Source organism: Gekko japonicus, unplaced genomic scaffold (genome assembly GCF_001447785.1).
Source record: "Gekko japonicus isolate JY-2015 unplaced genomic scaffold, Gekko_japonicus_V1.1 scaffold100, whole genome shotgun sequence".
Lineage (NCBI taxonomy): Eukaryota > Metazoa > Chordata > Lepidosauria > Squamata > Gekkonidae > Gekko > Gekko japonicus.
The window spans coordinates 1,331,905-1,359,211 of NW_015167060.1; the positions used below are offsets into that span (position 1 = coordinate 1,331,905).

The following is a 27,307-nucleotide window of genomic DNA, read 5'->3' on the forward strand; positions in this document are numbered from 1 at the left end:
GCAAACAGTTAAGCCTGGACAAGGTACGTAACAACAAAGGATGTGTTTTTAGTGGTAGGAAGTTTCATTTGCAAGGGCGTAAGGTAGGAAGGCAAAATAATGAGCCTGATTTGGTTTGGAGTCCTGTTTCCAAAGCAGAAATGGGAAGCTCCAAGTTCAGAGAATTGCCTGAGACAACTGCATAACCTCTGAACTGTGAAATGCAACTAATGTTGACAGTGTCAGTCTTGACAATGAACCACCATGGCATCACTCCACCGATTCCACCCCGCATCCTATCCATAGGCTGTGTGTACATAGGCTGTAGTTCTGAGCAAGTACAGAAAAGCTACAGGATTTATTATTGGTGCATAATTAACCCTTGAAAGTATACAAATAAAGCCTGATGGAAACTCAGAAGCTACAGAGTACGTATAATTTGGGTGTGTGTGTATTTTTTGTGTGTGTGCCTGGACGTCACAGTTGACTTCTGGTGAACCCTAGTGGGGCTTGGACATTTCAGAGTGGTGGCCTGCTATTGCCCACCTCTGCATCCGGGCCGTGGTATTCCTTGGAGTTCTCCCATCCAAGTACTTGCCAGGGTCAGCCCTGCTTAACTCCTGAGATCTGATGGGATCAGGCTTGCCTGGGCTATCCAGGTCAGGGCGGTGTGTATAATTTTGATATTCTTAATGTAGAGGAGATTACACACAGTCATGCTCTACTTCCCCATTGTCAGAGCCCCTTTGGATTGCAGTGCCCAGGGGTCTCCACAAACAGCATGCAGGAACTGGGGATGAACAGCCCTTAGAGCAACATGAAGGAAAAAAAATTACGAAGCTGTAAAATTCCCTATTTCTCTTGATCTCACAGGGTATCTTATTGAGATGGACCAAGGGCTTCAGTGCCTTGGGCTGTATAGGGAAGGATGCCGTGCAGTTGCTGCGGGAGGCAGTAAAACGTCAACAGGTATGCGTAGGAGCCAAAGAAGGTGCTTTGCAAAGATTTGGATAGCTTTGGCAGAGGTTAAGGTTTGGTCTAAGCTATGTGGATGTGATCTGAGTCGTCTTCTCCCTTTGCTTCTCACACCGTGGGGTTCCAAATGCAACATTTAGAAGGCAAAGCAGCTCTTCAGGCACCATTTATAACACAGCTGCAGTGGATGGGGAAATGGCGGAGCACTTGTCCTGCCCTCCATGTGGCTCCTCTGCCCCAAATTGTACCTTCCCAAAGGGAAGCTTTTCCCTAGAAAAAGCTGCCATCTAGCTTCAGTTCCCTACGTTATGTGCATAACGTGTAGCTCCACTTTCACAGCATGGTCTAATCAGAATAATGGTTTCTGGTACCACTCAGCTACCTTGTCTGGTAGAGATCATGTGTCTTGTATACAGAGTAAAGAACAGGAAAAGGGAAACTTGGAACTAGAGACTGATTTTAAGTTAAAAGCAGGGTTGCCAGCTGCCTGAAGAAGAAAAATGTCCTCTCCCTTTAATAAAGACTTCATGGGATGTTATTTACCAGGTAAAATTATTTACCTCCATGCCGTGACAAGCTTCAGCTGCCCATTTTCATACACTGAACCTCTATTAGAAGGACAGGACTTTTTCTCTCTCTCCAGGCCTGTTGGCAGTCCTAGTTGAAAGAACGTGTATGTATAACAAGCCTGGAAAGATTATGCTGTATTTGTGTTGTCCTTTAGATTAGATCCTTGGCAGCTTGTTTAATACCAAGCTTTCCCCATTTTCCAGGATTTTTACAGGCTAATATCTGATGAGCCACTACCTATCCCAGTGGGAGGGTGAAAAGCAAAACAACAGCCATTGTGTCCTTTGACCATAGCAGGGTAGCAGGACAGAGTCTGAGAGTTCCGTCCAGGCTGATGGCCCCAGGGATACACAGATGGAGGGGGTTGCTATTTCCCACGAGACAGGGCCTATGGGTCTATGTTGGTTGCTGTGGTGATAGGGAATTGTGTTGCCTGGTAACACATCTTGCTGCTCTCTGTCTCTCCCTTCCTCTCTCTTCCCAGCACTTTGATCTAAATGTGGTTGCCTTAGTGAATGACACTGTGGGAACCATGATGTCATGTGCCTATGTGGATCCCAAGTGCGAGATTGGCCTCATCGTTGGTAAGGTGGAGTGGGGTAGGGGCAGTTTTGGGTGGACATTGAAATTATATATGTGATACCCTCTTTTAAATCCAAGGGAAAATTTTCCTAAATGCAGATACCCTTCTTTCACTCTACTTTTTTTCAGTCTATGGCTCCTTTTTGGAATTTATGGCCAGAGGCTGGGTTCCAGCAGGGCACTGCTTCCCAACATACACCTTTCTCTGCAATGTAACATTGAGAAATCTAAGTGGGCTGAAGGGTCTTCCTCAAATCTTGCCCCCAAGAGGTTACTTGCTCAGAGTAGGAAAGAGTAGGATGGTCCATTTTCAGCACTGACTCAATTCTACCCCCCATTTTATCTCAGGGACAGGTTGCAATGCTTGCTATATGGAGGAAATGCGGAATGTGGGCACTGTGGAGGGCAAGGAGGGAAGAATGTGTATCAACATGGAATGGGGGGCATTTGGGGATGATGGCTGCCTTGAATACATCATGACATCTTATGATAAGAAAATAGATGCAGCATCCATCAACTCTGGCCAACAGAGGTAAATCTGGGTATCTTTTATTGGGGATAGCATCTGTGACCTTGGCTGACTTGCCCAGGGTACCATCTCCAGTGTCTCTTTGTGTGGTACTAATCAACATCTCCTCCAAAGGTATGAAAAGCTCATCAGTGGCATGTACTTGGGTGAAATTGTGCGCCATATTCTGCTGGATCTAGCATCACGCAAGATCTTGTTTCTAGGCCAACAGCTATCTGTGCTTAAGACCAAAGACCTCTTCCCCACCAGATTGTTAACAATCATTGAGAAGTAAGTGTGCTTCTGTTGGGCTTGTAGTAAGAATCTTAACATCACTTGTGGAATCCACATGAATCTGGATTCTGGTGCAGAAATTCGAGATCTAAGTTGTAAGAACTAAGGAATCCCATAGAATGTCAGTGCAAAAAGACTCCGTTGTTCAGGATGTGGTAGCTTTCTACCCTGCTCAGCTATCTGTCGATCCCTTCTTAGGACTAAGGTCTCTTGCCCATATAACTACTTTGCCTCACCTAGCATTGTGTCTGCATCATTAGCCTTTGGTTCCAAATTCTACAAGCATGCAAACTGAGCCACTTTATAGAAAACAGGCACATTTGCATATATGTTGTTGATGGTATAGAATTTCATCATTTATTATGACACAGACTAATCTGAGTGTCTGTGATCTGGAACACTAATTTCCTTAGCAGGTCTGAGGTTTTTTTTGGACACAGAGGGTGATTTTTCCTGTTGGTCTGTGCAAATTTTGTCACTGGGTCACATTCAGTCACACCAACCTATTTTGGGAAAGAATGGCTCTTTGAAGACGAGTGCATCTGAAAGACAGACAGACGTTGTAAAGGGCAGGCCGGAGGTGCCTTGCTTGTGCTGATGGTGAGGAATGAAAAGGTCTATGTCACTAATTTTAATGTCCTGACAGTGGTAGCCAGGGTCTGCAGGAGCTGCATGCTGCTTTGGAAGAGAAGGGGCTCACAATATCTGAAGAAGATGCCCAACTGGTGAAGGAGGTGTGCCACACAGTGTCTACCCGTGCTGCTAAAGTATGTGGAGCTGGACTGGCTGCTGTTGTGGATAAGATCCGAGAGAATCGGCAGCTGGAGAAGCTGGAAGTGTCAGTTGGTGTGGATGGGACTGTGTACAAGCTGCTCCCTAAGTGAGTTGCTTTTGCTGCATTACCTCTGGAGGGCAAGTGAGGGATTTAGCCCAACCCACTGCACTGAGGGAAGTAGAGACCTTGGTTGCTCATTGGGTGACATGTCCAAGACAGGCAGAGAGAGCAGCAATCAACTCATGGTGTATGGGAAGAAATTATGCCAGGGTTGGTTTCCAATTGCTGGAGCAATCATAAGAGCTAGCAATTATAAGGTATAATCTATCAATAGGGTATCCTTTTCTATAAGGACTGGGGCTCCTTACATACAGAGGTTTTGCTCCAGTTCTGCATCTAAACTGGAGCAGGGTTTTTTGGAACATCTACCAAATGTCATCCCCTAATAGTCCACTGTCTGCGTTTTCTCTCACTTTGCTGCTACAACCATTGCAAAACTTGGTTTGCTCAGCAGCATTTTCATGCGCTGAAGGGTCTTCCTCAAATCTTGCCCCCAAGAGGTTACTTGCTCAGAGTAGGAGAGAGTAGGATGGTCCATTTTCAGCACTGACTCAATTCTACCCCCCATTTTATCTCAGGGACAGGTTGCAATGCTTGCTATATGGGATGGGAAGATGCACATTTTTGTAGGTCCCATCCACATTAGCACCATTTCCCTCATCTCTGCCCTACCCCATGGCCACCATTCCTCTCCTTCCTCATGCTACTCAAGAGCTTTTTCAGGATTTTTAAAATTTGATGATTGACATTTTAAAATTCAAAAAACCTAACTGGTGCCATGTGGGGAAAAAAGACTGTTGCAGGGAGCTAGGGCAAGGAAAATTACAATGTAGATGCTCATTGCTGCTGCACATTTGCAGCAGTCATGAAAAGAACACAGAAAATTCTTGTCATGTGGAGGCAGCCCGGGTCTTTCTTGCGGTACCACTCTAGATCTCTACGGTCCAAACTTCATGATGTGTTTGGACACAGGTTTGGTCAGGAATCCCAACTTGCACTCCACCCACAAATCAGAGGCTTGGATAAGGAAATTAGTATGGGGATGGGGGGGGGAGATGGAAGCCCCTTCTTCCTCCATGCCACAGTCCTGATCCAAACTGGGCCCCATGGCACTTTAGAAATAAGTTCCCTGCAGCTGCATCTAGCTGCAGGGGATGTGAATCAAGCTGGGTGTAACTTGTGTAGTTTGGACCTAAGAGGAATTGGACCTAAGATGAATGTTATCTCTGGTTGTGGGTAGAAAAGAAGAATGAGGAGCAAGAATGTATCCATCTGGGAGGCTTCTGTTCCTGTGGAGTGTGCGATGCTGGGCTGAACACGGGCTTTTCCATCTCACAGACATTCTCCTTTTCTCTTCTCAGCTTTGCAAGACAGCTTCAGGAGACAGTGGCACTTTTGGCTCCGAAATGCCAAGTCAAGTTCTTGCTGTCAGAAGATGGCTCAGGAAAGGGGGCTGCACTGATTGCTGCTGTGGCCAGCCACAAGAGCACACAACAATCCACTTAGCCAAGGCTTTCTTGCACGTGTGTGCTTGACAAACACCTCCCAATAAACAGGATCGTGCATTGTTCCCTGTCAAGTCCAAACCCTGACTCAGAATTTCATCCTTTTTTTGAGGTTGTTGCAGAAAAAATGGCAAAAAAGGCAAGTTATGATGGAGGTAGTATTTCAACTCTGTGAGTTCCACTTAATGTCTCGGCGTTATGCTCAAGCTTCATAAATATAATAGAACACACTAAAACAAATTCCTGCTGCCACTTAGATCCCAAAGAGCCAAAAGCTGGTCTCTCCAAGAGGGCTAAAACAGAGGTGCCCTCCATACTCTGGATATTTCTACAGCCCCAGGGCTCTCAGGAAGGCCTCTGACTGGCAGCAGATCTGACAATACTGCTGTTGGCTTGATATGGGCATAGATGCAAGAAGCCCCATATAGCAATATATATATATAATTTATTTACATTCATGCCCGCTAAAACCCTGTGCGGGACGCTTATATGTACATAAGGCCAAGTGTAAATACTTGAATGCACTTGAATACAGAATAAAAAACGATCTTTACACAATACGGCATGGACCTGCCTGGTCCAGCACACGTTCACTGCACGGATTGGACTGCCACGCACACGCACAATTCCCTTTGCATATACACTGGGCAAGGACTAAGGAGGCACAGATCCAGTTGCCCAGTACAGCACTGCCCTTGTCCCTGGGCTGCCCTCTGCCTGCACCTGACCCTCCCTTGTCCCTTTGGGGTTCCCAGCATCTGCAGACCACTAACCCCTCCCCCGGGCTGCCCTCTATGGCTGAGTCTTGGGTACTTCTTGGGCTGGAGCAAAAGTATGTAGAGATGGCTCTGGAAGTGCCCTGCCCCCCCCCCCTCTGTATTGTAGCAGGGGGCGTCCTAGGCAGCGGGAGTGGGAAGGGTACAGACATCTCAGCTCCAGGAGCAAGCTTACCTTTTTCGTCCTGGTCACTCAGAATGGGCCCTAGGCTAGCCATCTCCCCTTGCCCTCCCCCCTCCCCACTAAGGAGGAAGAGGGCTCTGAGCACAAAACCAAGTCCAGATGCTCGCGTATCAGAATCCATTGCCATCCCACTCAGGCAGAAGGGACAGGCCTCCCTCAGCCAGTCCCAAAGCTTTCTTAGTAGCAGCAGCAGGGTAAGCATTCAGTAGCATTTGCCATGGCTGCTGGAGACTGAAGCCAGTGTGCTTGCCTTCTGGCTGTATTTGGCACAAGGAATAGAGGGCATGAGGCCAGGATGTCTCAGACAGGGGTGCACAGGCATGTTCAAAGCAGGAGCACTGCCCCCTTCAAATGGAGATGCCTCCTGTCGTCTCCCAGCTCAGGCCTGTGCTGTCCCCACTGAGTGTCTTAGCACTCGGCCTCTGAAACCATGAAGAGGGAGCTGTCCTGCTTGCCCACCTCGGCCACAGCCGCTGCCAGCTGGTTGAGGTTCCCATTGGGAAAGTGGCGTGCCTCCCATAAGTTCAAGATCATGGCTGTTGGGCTGGGTTTTGAAGCAAAGAAGCTGAGATGGCTGTGGAAAGAGAGATATTGTCAGCAGCAGAAGACAGACTGAGTGCTCACTAAAATCCTTAATAACCAGCCAAAGTGCCCCCTCTCCCTTATCCCTGCCCCATCATGGCATTTGGGTGTGGCACAGGGGAAAGAATGTGGCCACAGTTCTTCATGCAAAAGCTCCTGCTTGACTCCACTCAGCCCAGAATCCCACCTCCTCTCCTATTTCTGCTGAAGCAAAATCCACCCACCCTGTACGGTCTGTGCTAGCTGTGGTTTGTCATTACCACGGCAGTGTTGCCCAGAGGACCCGTTTACCTGTCGAGGTGCAGCTTCTGGGCTAGTGCTCTCCAGTCAGCTCCACGAACTCCTGGTGCGTCCAGGCTACTGATGATCTTCTGGCGGATGAGGAAGGGGATCTTGAAGGCACTGGGGCCCACCAGGGCAGGGGAGCCAGCCTCATGATCTGGGGGCAGCCAGTCTGAGAACCGCGCATCCTGGAAAGAGGACAGCAGTGATTGGAATCTACAGGGCATGTGGAGCCTGGGATGAGAGGGCTGAGTGTGTGGACAGGGTGCCTGCGACCCAGAAGGAAGGTGGTTACTTCTGAGTGCTTTGGATGCTCCTTGAGAACAAGGTGATTTCTTGAAAGATATCTCTCAAGAGGGTATCTCTGCGTACTTCGATATTGTCAGCAGCAGAAGACAGACTGAGTGCTCACTAAAATCCTTAATAACCAGCCAAAGTGCCCCCTCTCCCTTATCCCTGCCCCATCATGGCATTTGGGTGTGGCACAGGGGAAAGAATGTGGCCACAGTTCTTCATGCAAAAGCTCCTGCTTGACTCCACTCAGCCCAGAATCCCACCTCCTCTCCTATTTCTGCTGAAGCAAAATCCACCCACCCTGTACGGTCTGTGCTAGCTGTGGTTTGTCATTACCACGGCAGTGTTGCCCAGAGGACCCGTTTACCTGTCGAGGTGCAGCTTCTGGGCTAGTGCTCTCCAGTCAGCTCCACGAACTCCTGGTGCGTCCAGGCTACTGATGATCTTCTGGCGGATGAGGAAGGGGATCTTGAAGGCACTGGGGCCCACCAGGGCAGGGGAGCCAGCCTCATGATCTGGGGGCAGCCAGTCTGAGAAACGAGCATACTGGAAAGAGGACAGCAGTGATTGGAATCTACAGGGCATGTGGAGCCTGGGATGAGAGGGCTGAGTGTGTGGACAGGGTGCCTGCGACCCAGAAGGAAGGTGGTTACTTCTGAGTGCTTTGGATGCTCCTTGAGAACAAGGTGATTTCTTGAAAGATATCTCTCAAGAGGGTATCTCTGCGTACTTCTTTGACAGGTTTAGGAAAAGAGAGCAGAAGATCACAAAGAAAAATGGACTACAAGCCCATCGCCATGATATGGTCTTTATCATTACAGGAATAGCCCCCCCCCGGATAATACTATATGGGGTGCATAAGGAGCATGACAGAAGTCACTATTCTGTAGGCTACATCGACACGACAATGTTTTTACACTTCCTGAACAGGGTGTGTGTGTGGGGATGGATGGACATGAAAAGCCCTGTGTCATTCATATCTCAACCTCTGCCCTTCCCTGCTCAAAGCATCTCTCTTTCTCTCTTTGGTCAGTTTTTATCTACGAGTTGCTTTCATTGATTCCCCGCCCCCCTTTACAGTCTATGGGTTGAAAACATATTACACTGAAGTTTAAAAAGATGATGCTGGTGCCCAGCTGACAGGCGGAGGGAAGAGGGGCACGGAGACATGGGGAAGAAAAGGGAAGAGAGGTGGGTGGGGAAGAGGGCAGTCTCTGTAGTGTGAGGAGGGGGGGGGGAGCCTTTTGCTTGAAGAGAAGCACCGTGCTTTTTCTGAGCACCCACAGAAGCAGAACATACATTCAGCTTCATCTCCATACAGTTGGGATGGGGGGGGGGAAGCAGATAACATTACCAGGAGGAGGAGGAGGAGCAAGACCTGTGTCCTGAAAGGGAAGCCCTGCATAAGGTCAAGGAAAACCCTCCCAACAGAGCCAAACCCTCAACTTCAGCTCTTGCATCTCATTAGGATCCTCATGGGACAGTGGCCAACCTACTGACTGCAGGCTCACATTATGTATTTGAAACTGTGCCCATTGTCTTACTACTGGGCTTAGAGGGTCCTGTGTGTGAAACTGTCCCCTTTGTCAACAGCCTGCCCAGCCCAGGAGTTCTCTCCCAGTGCAAAGGGCAGCCCAAGCAGTCATCTTGCCAGCCTCCTCGTAACGCTGTCCTTGCCCTCACCTTCGCGATGTTGAAGTCAATATTGAAGCTCTGCCCATCGCCCTCAACCTGCCAGATCCAGATTTTGCATGCCAGCTGGCAAGTGCTGGTGCTGAGCCGCTCCAGTGTGAAGGTGCAGTGCAGATAGGGCTGCAGCCCACTCCAAAGGTGATAGAAGGGGATCTCCTGTGAAGAGAGAGCCACGGGCTCAAGGAAGGCTGGGCTGCTTTCCTGAAGGGTGATGCAGAATGAGGCTTCTGCCAGATGAGCAGGTGCCAGTGGAGTCAGGAAGAAGACCAAACAGAATTGGGCAGATTACCTGCCCCCTCCCCCCCAGTGTACAGACTAGAATTTGGCAAGCGAAGGACCTGGCAGCACACAGATGTTGTGTTTCTGGTCCTGAGACAAAGGGTGCATTGTGGCTCAACAAAGGACACAACGGAGTGGGCACTGACTGGCAAGACCTCTTGCCAGTAAAGAGTCCAAATACTGCCTCATCCTTGCCCCAACAGACAGCCTGCCCAGAAAGAGTGAGCACACTTGCCTGATAGCTGACAAGGAGCTTGCTCTTCCACAGGGAGCTGGGCACATCATGGATGGAGAGGCGCAAATTGTGATAACTGTCCTTGAAGTGCAGGATCCGTGGTGCGCCGATCAGCTGTCCTCCCATCTGCTTCTCTATTTGTACCACTTCCTGGGGTGGCATGGGCAAAGAGGGAAGAGACTGAGCTTCAAGAACCACTGACACCTATTCCCAGTGGCCATCACCTGCTACGAGTCCCAACTGCTGCTAAGCCGTAGTATGGGGTGGGAGCTCTGGGAGTGCAAGGCTCTGGCCTGTGTTGCTGAGGCAAAATTCCTGGATGGCAAATACTGATGTGGCAGAATAAGATTGTCAGGTAATGGTGGGGAAGGCAAGAGGCCTCTGCAAGGTAAGGTTAGGGTTCCTGTAGTTGTGGTTTGATAGTTCTTAGGGTCCAAAGTACACCATCCATTTCACACATCCCACAGTCAGACAGCAGCTGTGGGGAACTTATTTTCCAAGTGCTGCAAAGCCTGATTTGAGATGTCAGCCTTCCCCCCCCTCCACACCATTCTCCTGACCCAAAATAGCCCCAGGGGGCATCAATTGCCTTGTTGGAGGTGGGGTCTGCCCAATGTGACTCCTGTCCAAACATATTGTGCAGTTTGGAGCTAAGAGGGCCAGTACATTGGACACATGGTCACTGTTGCTAAAGTGGCAGATGCACAGATGGCTCACACAGGCATTAAGTCTGGCATTCAACAGATCCTGAGACAGTGTTTTTGAACAAACAGTGGGTTACTAGGAGAGCAGAGAGTGCATTACACTAGTACAGATGTGAAATTTGTTGAAGGGTTTGGAATTCCCAAAGGCAGATTAGAATTTTGCAGGGAAGGCATCTCAGCCTTCGAATTAGTACCTTGAGTGCATCACGGGTGTCACTGAGGCAATATACGCGGACATCGTACTCCAGCCCGCTACAAGTAGTGGGTGCAAAGAGGACCAGTTTGAGGCGTTTAGAGGCAGCCATGCTGAGGGATTCCCCCACCAAGGCGAAGCGGCCTAGTTGCTCTGTGAAGATGTAGCAAGCCTGAGGTTCCAGCTGGCAGTGGTAGAGTTCTGAGGGCACTGGCTCACCCAGGTGCAACACATCCTGAGAGGACAGAAGGTGGACAAAAATAAGTACAGTCAGCACACGTTGGAATAGTGAGCACAGAACTAGTTTGACCATGCAGAACTGGCAAGATAGGTAGCATCAGGACCAAATGGATGAGGCAGATTCAGGGTGCATTAGTGTGGCAAGCACAGAGAATGAATGTTGATTGATATGTTTGAATAGTAAGCTGTAACCAAGAATGGCGGGCATTTTTATCCTGGCCTTCTCTCAAGGAACTTGGGGTGGCATATATGGTACTTCCCTCCCCATTTTAGCTTCACAAGAACCCTGTGAGGTAGATGATGCTGAAAGTGACTGACCCAAGGTCACCCAGCTAGCTTTACAGCAGAATGGTGATCTGAAAATGATCCTCGTCTTAACATTTTGGGTGCGTTCAGACAGCTCTTTAGATCCACGCGAGGCACGAATGCCTCATGGATTTAAATGTAATGTCCAGACATCAACATCTGGGAAACATCCTTCTTCCATGAGCATCCTGTTTTGCCATGCTTTGGAGCCGTAATAAAAAGGTACTAGTTAAAATCTGGAGTTTTCAGTTCCACGGGCCAATCGCAGACTTGCCCCCGTCTGATTGTTCCAGTGCGCAATTTAAAAATCTTGATTCTGCGCATGTGTGGATAAACAAGGCCACGATATCATGCCTATGTGTATGCGCAAAAAGTTTTTTTAAAAAACCCCACCACACATGCCTCCTTCAGTGGATGCCGTCTAGACAATCCACAGCGGAAGCAGTGCACGGTAAGGCGATTCCCCCAGGGGATGTCTGGTCGTGCGAGGACAGATTTAAAATATCGGGATCAAATTTGAGCCGGCATAATGGCGGGATTAGCTGCCCATCTGAACGCACCCTCTAACCACTATACCATGCTGGCACACAACATACATGAACTGGAATGGGTGGTGTAAGGGCAGCAGAGAAGATGAAGTTTAGAGACTGATAGATCAGTTGGTGGTCTCCAGGTGCCTCCAGCAATGTTTGCTCCACGCCCTTGCTTGTAGGCCACAGCCCCAATGGCTCCTCCTTCCTGGATCCCAAATGTGCCTGCCTACATTGGGGACTACGAAATGCTCTAGATCCCATTAATGCTAAAGAAGCATTGTGGGTATTTCGTGTCAGTGTGCATAAATTGGCTTTCAGAACTTTCAGTTTGCATTATTTAAAACAAGCAAAGGTAGTCTTGCACGAGTGTGGTCAACATTTGAGGAAATCTCAGTAGCCAGAGCGGTGGCTGAATCAGATTTCCAGCATTCCTAAGGAATGGGACTTTACTGCCTTTCCCCCATGACTAGCAGAAACAATGTATTATGCAAGATATGTAAAGTAAGGTAACTTATACAGGTCACAGAATTTGGGCTACCTGAGTGAAAAAATAAGTGGAAGGGCTAATTAAGCACAGAGTTCATGCACACTTGCTCAAGTCCTTGAGTTGTTGTGTGATCACCCATAGCCAAGTACTCACCTCCCATGTGCCCTCACAGGACTGCTTCTTGAGGTGCAGGCTCCAGGTCTCAGGGTTTGGCTCCACACAGTGATCCATAGCTAGGATAACGGGTCTGGTGAGGAGCACTCCAGGAGGGCCACAGCTGACAATGGGGCTCAGCAGGGTCTGGCAGCCAGCCAGGGGCAACCTTAATGGGAGAGGGGAAGAAGGAGCTGGTGGAGAAACTGTATGCAAAGCAATACATGGATGGGTTTCTCTGTTCTTGTCAGCTGTTTCGCCTTGATTTCCATTGTACTGGGCACAAAGAGATAACAAAATCTGTATCTTTCTCCGTGGGGAACAAGACGGCATTAGGGTCAGCACGTAGGACTCACAATCCAAACAAAGAGGTTTGCCTTGACTCAGAAATCAGTAGCTAGTAAACTTCAGCAATTGTCTCAACATTTGATGTTAATATAATAATCTTGGTGACAGTGAAGAGGCCCTACCCTAGGTAGAGCATCCAATTATCATTGGGGACGTCTTCAAGGTGGAAACTGGGGAAACATTTCTGAGAATACAGCCAGAGAAACAGCTGGCACGGAGCACATTCTCCTTTCCCTGGAGAAAATAGAGAGCCTCTCAACATGCCCAGCAGGGGAGTTCCTTAGAGGATTACTAGATGGCTGTCTGACCGAGTTCTTTTCCTGCGAGACTGACTGGGGTAGTCTGGCAATGTCCTTCCTGAATGACAGTCCTGCTGGTATTGCTAGCGAGGCTGCTGTCTGTGGTGATCTCGGCCAGCCAAGTTTCTCTCAGACATCCTATTCAAATCTACCACCTCAGTACTCAGCCAGCACCAAAGGGACTCTTGACACTAAGGGTGCCATGAGGGAAGCAGGCTTTCTCCCTTTTCTAGTTCATGCAGTCCTGAGCAGTGGGACGCAAACAAGAGCAGAGTGTCAAGGGCCAGGACAGAAACACATTTGTTGAAATCTTAGAATGTATTGATGGTTCTGTGAAAGTTGCCTAGGAATTGTCCACTGGTCTTTACTTGCTGTGTACCGTTATCCTGTTCAGGACCTGAGGATAATTTCTCTGGGCTTGGTACAAACATTCCAGCACATATACATAATTTCAAAAAGTCCATTTGGTTTCTGAAATGGAGTAAGTGGACCATATCGTGGATATAGTCACCAGGGCCACCAAAGTATATCTATCCCCCCTATTTTGGCTCTACTTATTATGTGAAAGTATTTCCCACTGATAATAATAGGAGTTACTGTCACATAATATGGTCAGGGTTAGGATGCTGGCTTTGTTATCTCTGTCCTTGTGAACTAGTAAAGGAATCCTATTGTTTATACCAAGTTAATTCAGTCAAGAATGTTCCTGGTAAGAGTTTCAAACTCTTTGGATGAAGTCTAGAGATATGTATTTCAGAGAAATATGCCAGAAGAGGAGGAGGAGGAGGAGGAGGAGGAGGAGGAGGAGCCCAGGCCAATTTGAGAAAACACACAAAGCAGTCCTGTAGAGTAGAAGACCAAAAAAAATAAATGATAATAATTAATAAGGAAGAGCACACATATAAAGGTTTCGGACCCCTGAATAGCTAACAGACTCTTCGAGTGTTACAATGGGTGACAGAGAAATGAAACAGAATTATTGGTTCCATCAAAGTTTGTCAAATTTCATCACCTATTTCCCATTGGGTTAAGTAAGACCTGGGGGTCGGGTGTTCCCAGGCAGAGTTTTTCTTTTCCTAACAGAACAATACACTTTTCTTTCTTAAACTATGAAGCTCCAACTGTTATGGTTACAGAGTGCTTATTGTTCTTCATTCTAGCTAGGTTAACTGACATCAGGAACATGCGCAGTTACAGCTGGCCAGAACAAGCAAGGTCACAAGCTTCAGCATTTTACCTTCCCAGCATGCATCCAAACAACAGTCACAAATGAACCAAAGTTAATACCTGAAAACATTCATGATGTTAGAATCATAAATGGCACTTAACATATGCACCATGGAAGTGCTAAGTGCACCTATTAAGTTAAACCTGTTAGTCAGTGGCAGATTACAAAGTGTTTCATAAACTGTGCGTACAACACCTTTAAGTGCAGGGAGCTGGCATTTCCCACGCACCCAATCTCCAAGTGGAGATCAGGCATGTGAAGCCTTCTAGCTCCCTGCACTTAAAGGGGCCCCTTTAAGTGCCGGGAGCTGGCGTTTCCCCCTGCGCCCACCAGGTGGGCGGGGAGACAGACGTCCCCAAGGTGATATCATCACATCATGGATGCCCCGCCCCCTCCGGGAACGCCCCCCAAAGTCCCCCACTGGGGACTAAAATGAATTTGGAAACCCTAGGGCCACAACATACAAGACATGTATACAGGCAGTTGTTCCTTTTGCCCATTTGCAGGGAGGCACCTGCAGAATGCCTTACTCAGATTCTACAGTGGGCATTTTTGCAACTATAATATCCTGACATGGTGAGAAAGATGATTGGAAAGGCCAGAATGAGACCCGGGGACAGCTTTCTACAGGACAAGCCCAAAGAAAATGACAACAGGACACTACTAGTGGTCAACTATAGCACATAACTCAAGCCAGTTCAATGCATTATTAATGACCCCCAACCCATGCTGGATAGTGACACTTCCCTCACACAGGCACTGGGGGGTTGACCTTTTCTTGCTTACAGACAGCCTGCTAATCTAAAACAACTTCTCACCCGCAATGATAGACTCTGGTACCAAGGCTTGCAATGAACCAAGATGCCAACTTTGCTCTCATATAGATCCTAACAACACCATCAGTGAACCGAGCAACATCAGCCATACCATCTCAGGTTCCTACTCCTGCTCATCCTCTAACGGGATTTATGCCATCACGTGTCAGCAATGCCCTTCTTCCCTCTACACTGGACAAACAGGCCAATCCCTTTTACAAAGAATGAATGGGCAGAAGTCCTACATCAGAAACCACAACATTCAAAAACTAGTGGGGGAACATTTTAACCTTCCAGGACATCCAGTTGCTGGCCTAAGGGTAGCAGTTCTCCTACGAAGGAATTTCAAAGGAAGATTGGAAAAAGAGACTGCTGAATTGAAACTGATCATGAAGCTCAAGACAATGCATCCTCCTGGACTGAACCTAGGTTTCCTGTCTCATTACCAATGCTGATTTCTCCACGCTTACTACTCCTCACACCTAATCCAATCACACCTTAGATTGCCATTTGCCTGCTAATGTCATTCGGCATCTGAAATCGCTCCACTTTCCAATATATAGGACAGATGGGCTCACATTCTAGCTGTATCTGAAGAAGGGAGCAGCGAGCCATGAAAGCTCATGCCCTGCCACAAATTTTGTTTTGAAGGTGCTCCTGGACTCTTCCTCTTTTCTACTGCAGCAGAGTCAGGGAATGTGTGTGCATGTTGTGGCCTTGAACTAGGCCCTTATTCTCATGCAGGAAGATTTTTAGGGGTTGGGAGAGATACCTCACATCCTCCTGCTTGTGCAGTGTCAGATAGATTTCATAGATCTTCCCTCGTGGGATGGCATCAGGTGGGATGAGCAGGCTGACACCTAAAAGAGAGAGTGCTGCTCAGAGGCTCACAGGATACACAGTGTGGAGTAGGGTTGCCAGCCTCTAGGTGGGAGCAGGGGATCCCTCAATTTTTGAGCACCAGGGGGAAGCCCCACCCCCAACAGCCATGAGCCTGTGGAATCTCCCCGACATGACGACGTCACGATGCAGAGACATCATCACACTGGGGACACCATGCAGTGACGCTCTGGTATTTGGGGCAAAACTCTATGGGTTACTGTGCAATGTTGCTCCCCACTCCCAGAGACCTCCCTCCCACCCCCCGCCAGTGCAAGGTAAAGACCTGGCAACCCTAGTTTGGAGGCAGACCTCCTTGTAGCCCCAGGTTTGAAAGGAACACCCCATGCTCTCTCAGGCAAGCTGACCACTAAAATAGGGGCTCCAGTAAAGGACTGTCTATCAGATTTAGGAAGACATGGATGATTCACCCTTAAAAGCCCTAACTCTGATCTGGGAGCTACTCTAGAGGGAGTGTTAGATGCTTGGTAGTGCTACTTTACCCATAAAATTATCTCTATCCCCAAAGACCACTTGGAACTTCTTCTCCATGGGTGTCCAGAAGGGACTCATAAAGCAACTTTGCATCTCCTTCACTTGGGCCACCTTCCCAAATCCCCAGCTGTGCCCTTTCCCTGCTTTCCAACCTCACCTGTGTTGGGTATCATTAAGCGTCCACCCAGGAAGTTGAAGGTTCCATATGCCATGTTGGCACCGCCCCTGGGCAAGGAGCGGAAGAAACTCTGAGTAGAGAATCGCGAGACAAAGTCCACTGGATCAGCACTGGGCGAGCTATGGTGCAAGGTGTGGCGTCCACTACCCAGGGGGCTCAGCAGGTGCCCGTTGCCAAGCTGGAACTTGCTGGGTCCGTCCTGACGTGGGCATAGTGAGCCCTGGTAGGTCATGGTGGTGGTGCTCAAGTCAGGCTGGATAGTGAGCAAGTTGGAGTTATCTGTGAGGAGGGAGAGACGATCCTTTAACAATTGTGCTGATAAAATTGTATATACTGTTCTAAACTGTAAAAAAACCAACACTTCTCCAGGCTTGAAAAGGGCATTCATTCATTCTGAGCTCTGCTTTCTGAGCTAGATTACTTTATAGATGCAAATGCAGATCTTTTGAGTCACTTCAGGTAGATAGCAGCCTAATCACAAAACATTATCTCATCAGACAGTGTTGCATAAAATATGTTAACCAGCAGGGGTAACAGACTGCTGCAATGACCCAAGAAATAAAGATCTCTCTTCAAACCATCACTTTGTGTATTAATAAGGTTATGCATTTCATTTCCCAGGGACATCTCTTAAAGGTGTAGCGTAATCTCCTTCTTTTAGAGTAAGGATGCCGCGCTAATTCACACAACGCAACGGTGCAATCCGAACGTAGCTTCATGACACAGCTGTCACTGTAACACAGGCCCGTAGCTAACGTGGGGCCCATGGGGCCTGCCCCCCCGTTTTTGCGGGCCCCTCCCCCGATTCTCAGCTCCCCCTCCCTCCCTTCCGCCCCTTCACCCCCTGATCGATTGCCTCACGAATATGAGCCGGCATCTCCCTGTTTGAGCTCATCTGCGATGAGATCAGTCTCTTTAGGACCCAGGAGCAACCGATTGCAGCAGTTTGCTCCTCCTGTTGGATTTTATGCCAGGCTTCAGATGTCGGCTCAGGGAAGGAGTGAGGGAGGAAGCTTGATCCCCGCTCTCCTTTCAAAACAAAACAAAACACAGCAGCTTTGCTAGACCTCTGAGGAGCCTTAGTGTCTATTAACATTGGGATTCTGGCTCGCCTCAGGGGAAGGCTCTAGTGGGGGCTATGTGGGTGTGCGCCAAGCAGACCCCCCTTGCCTTTGATTTAATTAGCTGGTGGGCCCCCCCAAGGCCCCCTCCCCCCAAAATCCCTAGCTACGGGGCTGCTGTAACACCTCATCACTTGTGCAGTCCACAGGTCAGCGTACAAAGAAAACAAGAGCAGCCCTGCTGGATCAGATCGACTCTCTTCGGAGTCCAGCACCCCTTTTCACACAGTGGCCAACCAGATGCTCCCAGAGTTGAGTTGTAAGATTTCACTTCATGAGGTAATGGCAGCTGAGTGACTGATGGACTGATCAAATGATGTTTATTCAGGCTATCCCTAGAAGTGTGCAGAGGGTCTAATGAATGGGTTCCAAAAAGTCAGAAATGGAGTGGTCATTTCGGGACATGTGATTACTCACAGGTGGCATTTTACTACACAGTTTTTCTTTGGATATTTCAAAGGCCCACTGAACATTTGGTTTTACTGATGTCTGCTATATCAGAGGTGTCAAACTCATTTGTTACGAGGGCCAGATCTGACATAAATGTCACTTGGTTGGGCCAGGCCATGTGTGCCATAAAATCTTATGCCAGGCACTAGAGATATAAACTTTATAAAAGACACAGACAAACCCAATTAATTATATTATTTTTTACACAAAATACAAACATGATTAAAACCTTAACACTTACAGTATTTCCTTAAAGTATCTCCCTGATGCCCAGCCTCCCACTTCCACCACCCATTATGCATTGCAACAGTCTACAGGGACATAATGCACAGCTTCTGTCATCTGGCCATAAAGGTAATCAGTTGCTCGCAGGCGGGTTCCAGGCCACAGGCTGTATGTTTGACACCCTTATACTACATTATGTGATTAGCTCCCTTTATTTCTAAATGTCACTCACTGGCAACGACTGACAGTGCCTGTGGTATGGATGTTCCATAAGGTCTTCCGTATAGCATCCCAGCATGGACTACTTTCCCCCAGATTTGATATTTCCTAATCAATGGAAAATTTGCTTCAGGAATGAATTCAGAATGATTTAAAAGCCTCAAGTGTGAGTGTGTCGGTGGTAGGGATGGGGTAATTAGGAAATCTTCCTTTTCTGTCCACTTCAGTGATGGGCAGCTCTGACTGGTTGGTGTCCTGTTTTGGTTCATGTGTGAAGTTGCAGGAAACATGGGACATGAAGAGCAACAGTAGAGATGGCGCAACAGGCACCCTATTTCAGTTTTGACTTGGAAGTCCTATTTCCCAGTAGAGAGGGACGACCAGTGGCCTCAACCTTTGTTAGTGCAGCAAAATTCTGAGACAAGCACCATCTGCCGGATGAGAGCTGGCGACATCAGCCTCTGAGAGAGCTGGCACTGCTCCCCCCACCAAATGTGGTCTCATGAAGATAGCTTGCACAATGGCTTCCCGCACTCACATGTGACATCACAGAAATACTAGAACCAGTACTGAAAAAAGGTGCTGCGATGTGCCAAAACCAGGGCGAGGCTCACCTGCTTTGGTGGGCTTGATGCTGACCGGCTGGAAGCCAGCGGTGAGAATAGAAGAGTCAGCCACATCAGAATCCAGGCCTTCCTTCTTGCGACAATAGACAAGAGTCACCACCAGGAGCAGCAGACAGGGTCAGCAGCACCAGGAAGACAGCCACAGCAATTAGGCCCACATATAAAGCCACATCCTCAGAGCCACCAGTTCCTAAGGAGGGAATCGGGAGAAAGCAGAGGTGTAGGCTAGGGCAACCACTGCCTTGAATGTTTTCCATCTCAAGCCTTCTGAGTAAAGACGGTCCATCTTTAATGAGGAGGAGGAGCTAAGGGCTAATCCCCATCCACTGCCTTGTGTCCATGCATGTTGAGCAAGTAAAATAATTGAAAACTCCTTTACTCAAATCACCATAACACAGGAGAGGGCGTGGGTGTTGGCCTTTGGGGAGGGTATCCTCAAATAGTACAGACAACAGGCGGACATATCGGGCAGGTTGTGTGTGTTTGTGTGTGTGTGTGTGGAGGAGACAGAGCGTTTAGGGGTGTTATGTGTCAGGATGTCCATTTCTTGTGTGTGTTAAGCTGGCGAGTGCACATCGTAGCTTGCTTTAAGGAGCAGCATATGTGCAGGGCAGGCATTTGCATGAGAGAGGGAGAAGGGAAGAGCATGTGAGTGAACACATGTCTTATGTGAAACAGCCCTTTGCCCTGCTGTTTCTCTGAATCCCCTTCCCGCCCCCACTCACCGCCAGCTGGGCCAACCTGTCAGGCTGGGTAGGGCAGGGGGGGGACATTGCTTCGTTTCAGCTGCGTGAATGGTTAATTTGATGTAAAAGGAAGAGAAAACCCGTAGGAGGCCTAACAAGCCTAAGCTAGATAATGAGCCAGGATGGGACCTGTCACTCACTCTCCCACACTGTCATGCCGGCACAGCCCTCCCCTGCCTGGAGGGCAACAGACCTTGCTGGGCCGACCTGCACCAATTATGAGCCTCGGGTGCAGAGAGCTCATGTTTTGGGAGAGAGTTCTGGGCATCTCCTCCTATGAATGCAGCCCATGGAAGGACACGCAGGGTATACGGGTGTCCTTGCAAGGTGGGCACTTGCTTTGCATCCTGTGACGGCAAGGAAATGTCAGACTAGGTAGCAGCTATCCCATCTGTGCTGGGCAGACGGTGGCTAGCCTTGTGCAGATGGATTGGCAAAGCAAAGCTGACAGGCCTCACTGCCCTCCCATCTCAATCAGCTTGGAACATAACCCAACGCAAGAAGGAACTCAACAAGACACTTTTGTGCCAGCACAGAAAAGCCCATCGAAATTCATGACGTGCCCCACCACCTCCAACCACAACACCCTTTTTGTCCTCCAAAATGGCAGATGTGGTAGAGACTCACCATGAGTACACAGCTCACTGGTGCAGTTGCGGGTCTCCAGCTCAGGCCCCTGGCACTCTTCCCCGCCATTCCGGGGCGCTGGATCGGAGCACTCACGGCTACGCCAATGTGTACAGTCCGCACCGCACTCTGACCACAGGGTCCAGGCTGACCAACCACCAGGCACTGCCGGACAGGAGGAGGCTTAGTGACCAAAAGGCTAGCTCTGATGTATTCATACCCTCCCAGTGAATTCTAAACCATCACAAACCACCCCCCACAATCCCCCGGCAGACATCTTTCTATCCAAATACTAGTGGCAGCCTCAAGGGCCAGGAGGACGCTGGGCTATGTCGGAGAGGATGGACAAGGTCCCCAAAGTTTAAGGCTGACCCACAGTGGGCCATCAAAACCATCCTAACGGGACAAAGGGAAGGAGGGGTCCTTCCCACATTTGTAACATGCCTCGGAAGGACAAAAGGGCTCAGAGATGGAAAAGGATGAACAGCAGACACATAGATGGGTTAGGGAAGACAGGTAGAGGCAAAGGGGGGGGGAGGGCTAGGCAAAGTCCCGTTGCCCTCAGGGCTGTGGGTTCAAACAGAGGTGGAGAGACAGAAAAAGAAGCCTCTGGCCTTCATGACACCATTCTGGACTCTGTGCAAAGACAGCAGGATAGCTTTGGGGGAAGGCAATGATCAGGATGGTTGTGGGGGGAAGGTAGATTGCAGAAGAATGCTCAGGCGGAGCTGTGAGAAGGGTGAGCCCAGGGCAGAAACAGAAAAGGGGACTCTGCGCTTTGGGTGAAGCGCAGCAGCAAAAGTGTTGCTCAGTGTCTGAGCTGCTTTTCTTCTAGGCATTTCTCAATGGTTACGAGCCCTGGGCTGGTTAAGTGCTTAGGGTGTGACCACAGCAAACAGAGCCACAGGAGCAAGTGCGCAACAGTGGCAGGGCAGTACCTGGGCACAGGGTGGCACAGGAACTTTTCTGCACATTCTGGCCCTCACAGAAGGCCCCCCCGTTGAGTGGCGTTGGGTTGGTGCAGCTCCGGCTCCGCTTCTGCCAGCCCCGTCCACAGGTGGTACTGCAGGCTGACCAGTCCGTCCACGTCGACCAGCCACCATTCACTGGGGGGAAGGGACAGCATCAACTAGAGCTCCCAATGACTGTGCCATAGGTGGGGCAATGGCTGACAGGGGCAGGGGGCACCCTCCTTGGGAGCACCGTGCTTTCTGAGCTTGGGGAAAGAACCCGAGCCCTCTGCATGTCTCGGGACCACACTGCCAGTCCTAAGCAAATCGCAGTTGTGTGTTTGTGTTTATGTACAGTTTTTGGGGAGGGGATACACAGGAAAACATAGGGGGTATGCAGCAGGAGTCACAAGCAGAGGGGCAAACACTTGGAGGAAGGGGGAGGGTCATGCAGTTTTTCCCCGGTGGGATTCTGCAAAAAGCATCACTTACTCCCTAGTGACATCGGCAGCTGGAGCTCCCTCCCCTACTCCTCTTGCTCCTCCAATCCATGAGTCTCCCCGAGAACATATTTCACTTCACAGCGGGGAATATTTCTGTACTCACTGGATTACTCCCTTTGACACACAACATTCCTTCCCCACTGATCAGTGGCTGAACCCAGGACTCCAGGGCTCTCTAGGGACAGGCAGGGCTTAATTCAGCAAAAGCACTGGACCCTTACTCTTCCCCCCTCCCCATGGTACTGTTGAGACAAGCACTGTTCCCCACTGGACCCCCTTTTCTCAGGGGCTGCCCACCCTACACCCTGGTGGAGCCCTACCATAGACAGTGACAGCAGCAGGTGAACTGCGACGCCGGGCCACAATATTCTTGGCCACGCAGGTATAGTTGCCCGTGTCAGCTAGGCGGGCCTGCTTTACCACCAGGCTATGCTCCAGGGTGATGTAGAAATTCGGGTCCAGCGTGGGGTCCAGGAGCTCTTCGTTGCGCAGCCACTCGACCTTGGGGAGACACAAGCCACACACGGGGCAGGAGTGAGTCAGGCTGGACAGGAGCCTGTAAGGACTCTGTAGCTGCAATGTGTCTCAAAAGGAAACACGTTCTGGTACTGACCTAGTGAGGGACAGAGATTGACAGGCCAGTCAGCACCAGGGCAGCCTAGGGAAGCTCCAGAATGTGAGTTAATGAGCTCTGCAGAGAGATGAGCTGGAGTCAATCAAGCGGCGGGGAGCATGGAGGGGAAAGGGTTATCACGAACCCGGTCTAGATCAGAAGCAAGCACCGTGGGGTGGCAAAGTTAAGGGGTGGGTGGGAAGTGGCTCCATGTTGGACTGCCCCTTCAAACTCCTTGGGGTATATTGCAAGGGGCGGGCTTTGTGGGAAGCCATTCCATTGAATGGCTACCTCTTGGCCTCCTCATGTTACCCGGGAATAAATATGCAGGGCTGGTACTCACTTCAGCTGGCGGGATCCCCTCTGGAGGGCGACAAGGCAGCACAATCCCCTGCTCAATAGAAACCTCTTTGGCCACTGGCTCTTGTTCGAAGTTCTTCCGCAGATCTGAAAAAGAGAGAGACTCGCTGTGGAATTATGACTCCCAAGATCCAAACACCCCCCCCCAAAATATATGCATCTTGCTACACTGGCACCACTGTTGACAAAGTCTTGCCTGCTCCCTGCCAATACCAGTGCCCAACAGGTCGTACTTAAATGGACAAAAAGTCCTGTTGGCAGGCTCTGATTTTCAGCTGCCAGTTATGGTATTTACACTGAGATCTAAGGAGGTCCTGGACAGGATGGTAGGTAGGGAAGAAAATGAGGAGGAGACTTGAGAGGAGGGGTGATGGATGACCTGGGAATGACCCTAAACAGATCACTGGCACAGCCTCAGTTCCCTGGGTGGACAGAGAATCACTCACAAGCAATGCGGACGTAGGCCTTCTGACTCTTGGTGGTGCCAGAAGAGCTCCAGGCAACACACTGGCACCAGTACTCCTCCAGGCCAAAGATCTTCTCCACTTGCTGCCGCGAGATGTCAATTCGCACCTCCATGAGGGGCAGGCCTACCATAATATCAGGGGACAATGAAGCAAGGGAGAAGGGGAGGGAGAGAGAAAGAGATTGTTTGGGGTTAATTTTTATTCTAATTACCAAAAAGCCCCAACAAATACTTATGTATCTACAGTGCATTATATATACATTCACCACAACTAACACATTAAATTCACAGAAGATTTTGCCAGCATACGTAAATAGTCACGTAAATGAAACCAACTCAAACCGGTGACAATTAACTAATAGACAATTACTATTACAAAAGATTTTAATGATAGCAACCAACGTCATTAAATATTCATAATTACACTAATGAAAAATTCTCACATCCTTTAACAATCACAGTCCAAAGTAATGTGTAACAAAAAGGATTGTGTCTGTTGCATGTACAATCACTCTTTCCACGATCCTTTTTGTTACACATTACTTTGGACTGTGATTGTTAAAGGATGTGAGAATTTTTCATTAGTGTAATTATGAATATTTAATGACGGTTGATATCAGTAAAATCTTTTGTAATAGCAATTGTCTATCAGTTAATTGTCACGGGTTCGGGTTGGTTTAATTTACATGATTATTTCCGTGATTCTCTCTTGTTGCTATCAACATACATAAATAGTAACATAGTATTATTCAAGGAGGAGGAGAAAAAAAGAGACAGGACAAAAAAAAGAAGAAGTCCGTAACTTAATAATCCTAATAGCGCCCTCTTTACCATAATCAACGGATTACAAAAATCCCCCAACTTTACAAACGGAGACCAAGACTTTAGTCATTTGTCATATGCCCATGCTTTTCATGACTGCAAATATTTATAGGTTGTCATTTTGTGCATATTCATTACAAACCAAATTCTGTCTAACCATCTTTTTTTCCACTGGAGATTTCTTGTTTCCATACCTGAGCTAATGTCACCCAAGCTGCTATAATTAGATTCTAGACAAAAAGGGGAGGGGGGGAGATCAATGGGTGGAGGCGCTCTCCGCAGGGCTGAGAACAGGATGCAATCTTGATGAAATGCAGCAGAGTGTAGAATGTGGCAGAGGGCGCAGAATTCAGCCTCTGGAGAATCTCAGTTTACATTTTAAAAAATTCTGTCCCTTGTGGTTGTGAAGATGGGTTGGGAGTGTGTGGGCCATACTTGGGGAAGAAGCCAGGGCAGTGGCTTGAGCTCCAGCCCCTGGAAGGTGGGGCTTCGGTCCTCTGGATGCCTCCTCCCCCCTCCCACTTGCCAACCAAAATCAAAATAAACTATGTAAAAAATTGTACAAATTGCAGAAGGAATTGTCAGAGCCATAACTAGCTAATCTTGCACCCGAGGCAAGAATATAAATTTCCGCCCCCCTATACTTTCATAGTAGTTATTTTGGTAATAATAACATAGCGTTTATTTTAGTCATGATATACTTTTTCTGCACCCCTCTGCTTTGTGCGCCCGAGGCAAGCGCCTCACTTGCCTTGCCCTCGTTACAGCTCTGGAAATTGTGCAAACTTGATCGTGAGCTTAACCCGTGCAGGCTGCAGGATCTGGCTTTTCTTGGTCCAGAACGTTTGACCCTCATTGTTTTGAAGCACAGAGTACAGTCCTAAGAACATCCCTCCAACAACCCAAAGGGAGAGCCTTTTCCCCCAGGGCCCTGAAGCAGAGCCCTCCCCCTCTGCCCTTGGCACTGTCCTTGCCATTTTCACAGAACATCTTGTCAGGTGTCTAATGAGGCGGGCACCAGCTCAGTTCTCTTGGAAGCCTTGCTTGCCTTCTGTTTTTGGCCTCATCCTCCACTTACAGTTTAGATCTGATTCAGGCTATGATGATGTCCTGGTGCCTACCTGGCTAAAAGATCAGGCACCGTGGTCAGTGTGAGCTGGGGAGGGAGATGCCTTATTGCAGTTACAGAAAGAGGCTGTTGAACAGTCTGGTGAGCCCCTCAGTTGGTGTGAATGGAACAATCCGAACTCTATGGACATATCTTCACTGTAGACTTCAGCTGGTTTAATACTAATTCCCTCCCTCCTGGGAATTGTAGTTCTCTCAGCAGAGCTAGCATACTCTAACGGAAAACAATGACAGCTAAAATTCCTTCGCAAAAGCCATGAGAGTTACACCGGTATAAACACAATACTGATCAGTAGTGTTGTATGTCCGACAAGACCCTCCTAACTCTTGGTGGAGCCCTAAGGAGAGTCATGCCCTTGAGACCCATGGGCTTAAAAGGGTGTAACTCTGCTTAAGATTGCACTGTTGGGATATGTTGGCACTGAGGCAGAAACTGGCTATCTTAGGCCCCTGCCACATGGGGGGGGGGGAACACCAGCAAAGTGCGGCTTTTTAAAGCCGCACCAAAAAAGACACGTGGCAGCTGGATCACATAGATCCCCTGAGCCGCCGTGCACTTCCTCCCCGGCACGATCAGATGCCGGGGGGAAGCCACTGAAAGGGGAGCAAAGCAGCCAAACTACACATGTGTGCACATGTGTAGTTCGGCCGGGAGCCGGGATTGCTCCGGACGAAGCGCATGGCGGTGATCCCACGGCCGCGCTTGATGCGGCATGCCCGGTAAGTCCACCTCTGGAGGTGGTTCTTTTTTACTGCGGGGTTTTGGCCTGAAGGGCTGGATCGGGGACGGGTGCGCACCGCTTCCCAGATGTTGCGGTGAGATCGGGCCATAAGAAGACCCATCGCTGTCCTACTTTTTCATCCCAATCCCACCACTCACCAGTGCCTTTGTCCATGCTCCGCTGTATGATGTGATCACCCTGGTGCACCCACTCGCCGTTGCACTTGAAGTAGATCTGGGTGGCGGGTGTGGCTTTGCAGGCAAGGTTCACTGGTTTGTTCTTGACAATGTAAACATCCTCAGGTTCCAGCAGAAAGTGAGGGAGCAGGTCTGAAGCGGAGCCTGGCACGGGGATGGGCACTGTAGCACTTTGCTGGGCACCTGGGTAGGGTGGGCAGAAAGCATGTGATTAGAAACAGGCACCGGGGCAATGACAAAAGTTCATCCAGGAGTTGGAAAAATGGGTTTCCTCCATGGGATCAGAGGTTGCAATGGTCTCTATTCCACCTTTCAAGGTTAGATTAGACTTTTGTTCTACTCACCAGGCTCAGAGTTCTCTAAGACCAACTTTCTGAAGCTAAAAAAGTTTCAGCTCTGTTTTCCTGTAATCAGAACAGCTTCTGCTCTTTGGGGATCTTTGGTTAATTACACAGTTAATTGGTCTGTAACATTAATGACAGCAACTGAAGCAAGAGCTCTCAACCATGCTGTTGCCTCCACAGCCAACTTCTGATGGTCATACTGACTGCCTGAACTTCTTGTCCTCAAGCCTCATAAATGCAACCAGATACCACCCATAGTAAGGGCCAATGAAAAGCACCATAGGTACTTTCTCTTAGGTAGTATATATGTCATGGTAAATGTCAAAAAATGTCAAAATACTGGGAAACATTGAAGGTCAAAGAAGACGGGGACGGCAAAGGATGAGATGGTTAGACCGTGTCATAGATGCAACGAACATGAAATTGAGCAAACTTCAGAGGACGGCGGAAGACCGGAAGGCCTGGCGTGATCTGGTCCATGGGGTCGCGAAGAGTCGGACTCAACTGTGCGACTGAACAACAACAACAAATGTCAAAAACTCATGGTAGTTGACATTTACTGGCAATTCTTAAGATTTTAGGAAATGAGTAGGAAATGTCAGAAACACTTCCAGTAGAACAAATGCAGAGAACTGTTCTCCAGTGTGCACAATGGTTATAGCTACTGCTAATCATTACTGTGAGGGATGTGCAATGGTATAGTATAGCCTGATCTTGTCAGATCTTGGCTGCAGTCACACGGAGCATTAGCCACGCTA

At 48.8% G+C, this 27,307-nt stretch overlaps 2 protein-coding genes across 2 annotated transcripts in view; one reads left to right on the forward strand and one right to left on the reverse strand.

Moving 5' to 3' along the window:
• HK3 (hexokinase 3 (white cell)) overlaps nt 1–5,284 on the forward strand; it is a 25,302-nt gene extending 20,018 nt beyond the window's left edge. The window contains exons 14-19 of the mRNA XM_015412504.1: nt 853–948; nt 2,009–2,108; nt 2,455–2,638; nt 2,750–2,905; nt 3,555–3,788; nt 5,105–5,284. Coding sequence (XP_015267990.1) covers nt 853–948; nt 2,009–2,108; nt 2,455–2,638; nt 2,750–2,905; nt 3,555–3,788; nt 5,105–5,249 — 915 coding nt within the window. The 3' untranslated portion in view covers nt 5,250–5,284. The remainder of the gene's footprint in view (nt 1–852; nt 949–2,008; nt 2,109–2,454; nt 2,639–2,749; nt 2,906–3,554; nt 3,789–5,104) is intronic.
• Nucleotides 5,285–6,616: 1,332 nt separating this feature from the next.
• Nucleotides 6,617–27,307, reverse strand: part of UNC5A (unc-5 netrin receptor A) — a 107,637-nt gene continuing 86,946 nt past the window's right edge. The window contains 16 exon segments of the mRNA XM_015412505.1: nt 6,617–6,782; nt 7,082–7,260; nt 9,050–9,214; nt 9,573–9,722; nt 10,471–10,704; nt 12,189–12,357; nt 15,651–15,738; nt 16,410–16,709; nt 19,060–19,183; nt 19,185–19,261; nt 20,445–20,609; nt 21,383–21,550; nt 22,218–22,398; nt 22,854–22,957; nt 23,317–23,460; nt 26,167–26,388. Coding sequence (XP_015267991.1) covers nt 6,617–6,782; nt 7,082–7,260; nt 9,050–9,214; nt 9,573–9,722; nt 10,471–10,704; nt 12,189–12,357; nt 15,651–15,738; nt 16,410–16,709; nt 19,060–19,183; nt 19,185–19,261; nt 20,445–20,609; nt 21,383–21,550; nt 22,218–22,398; nt 22,854–22,957; nt 23,317–23,460; nt 26,167–26,388 — 2,636 coding nt within the window.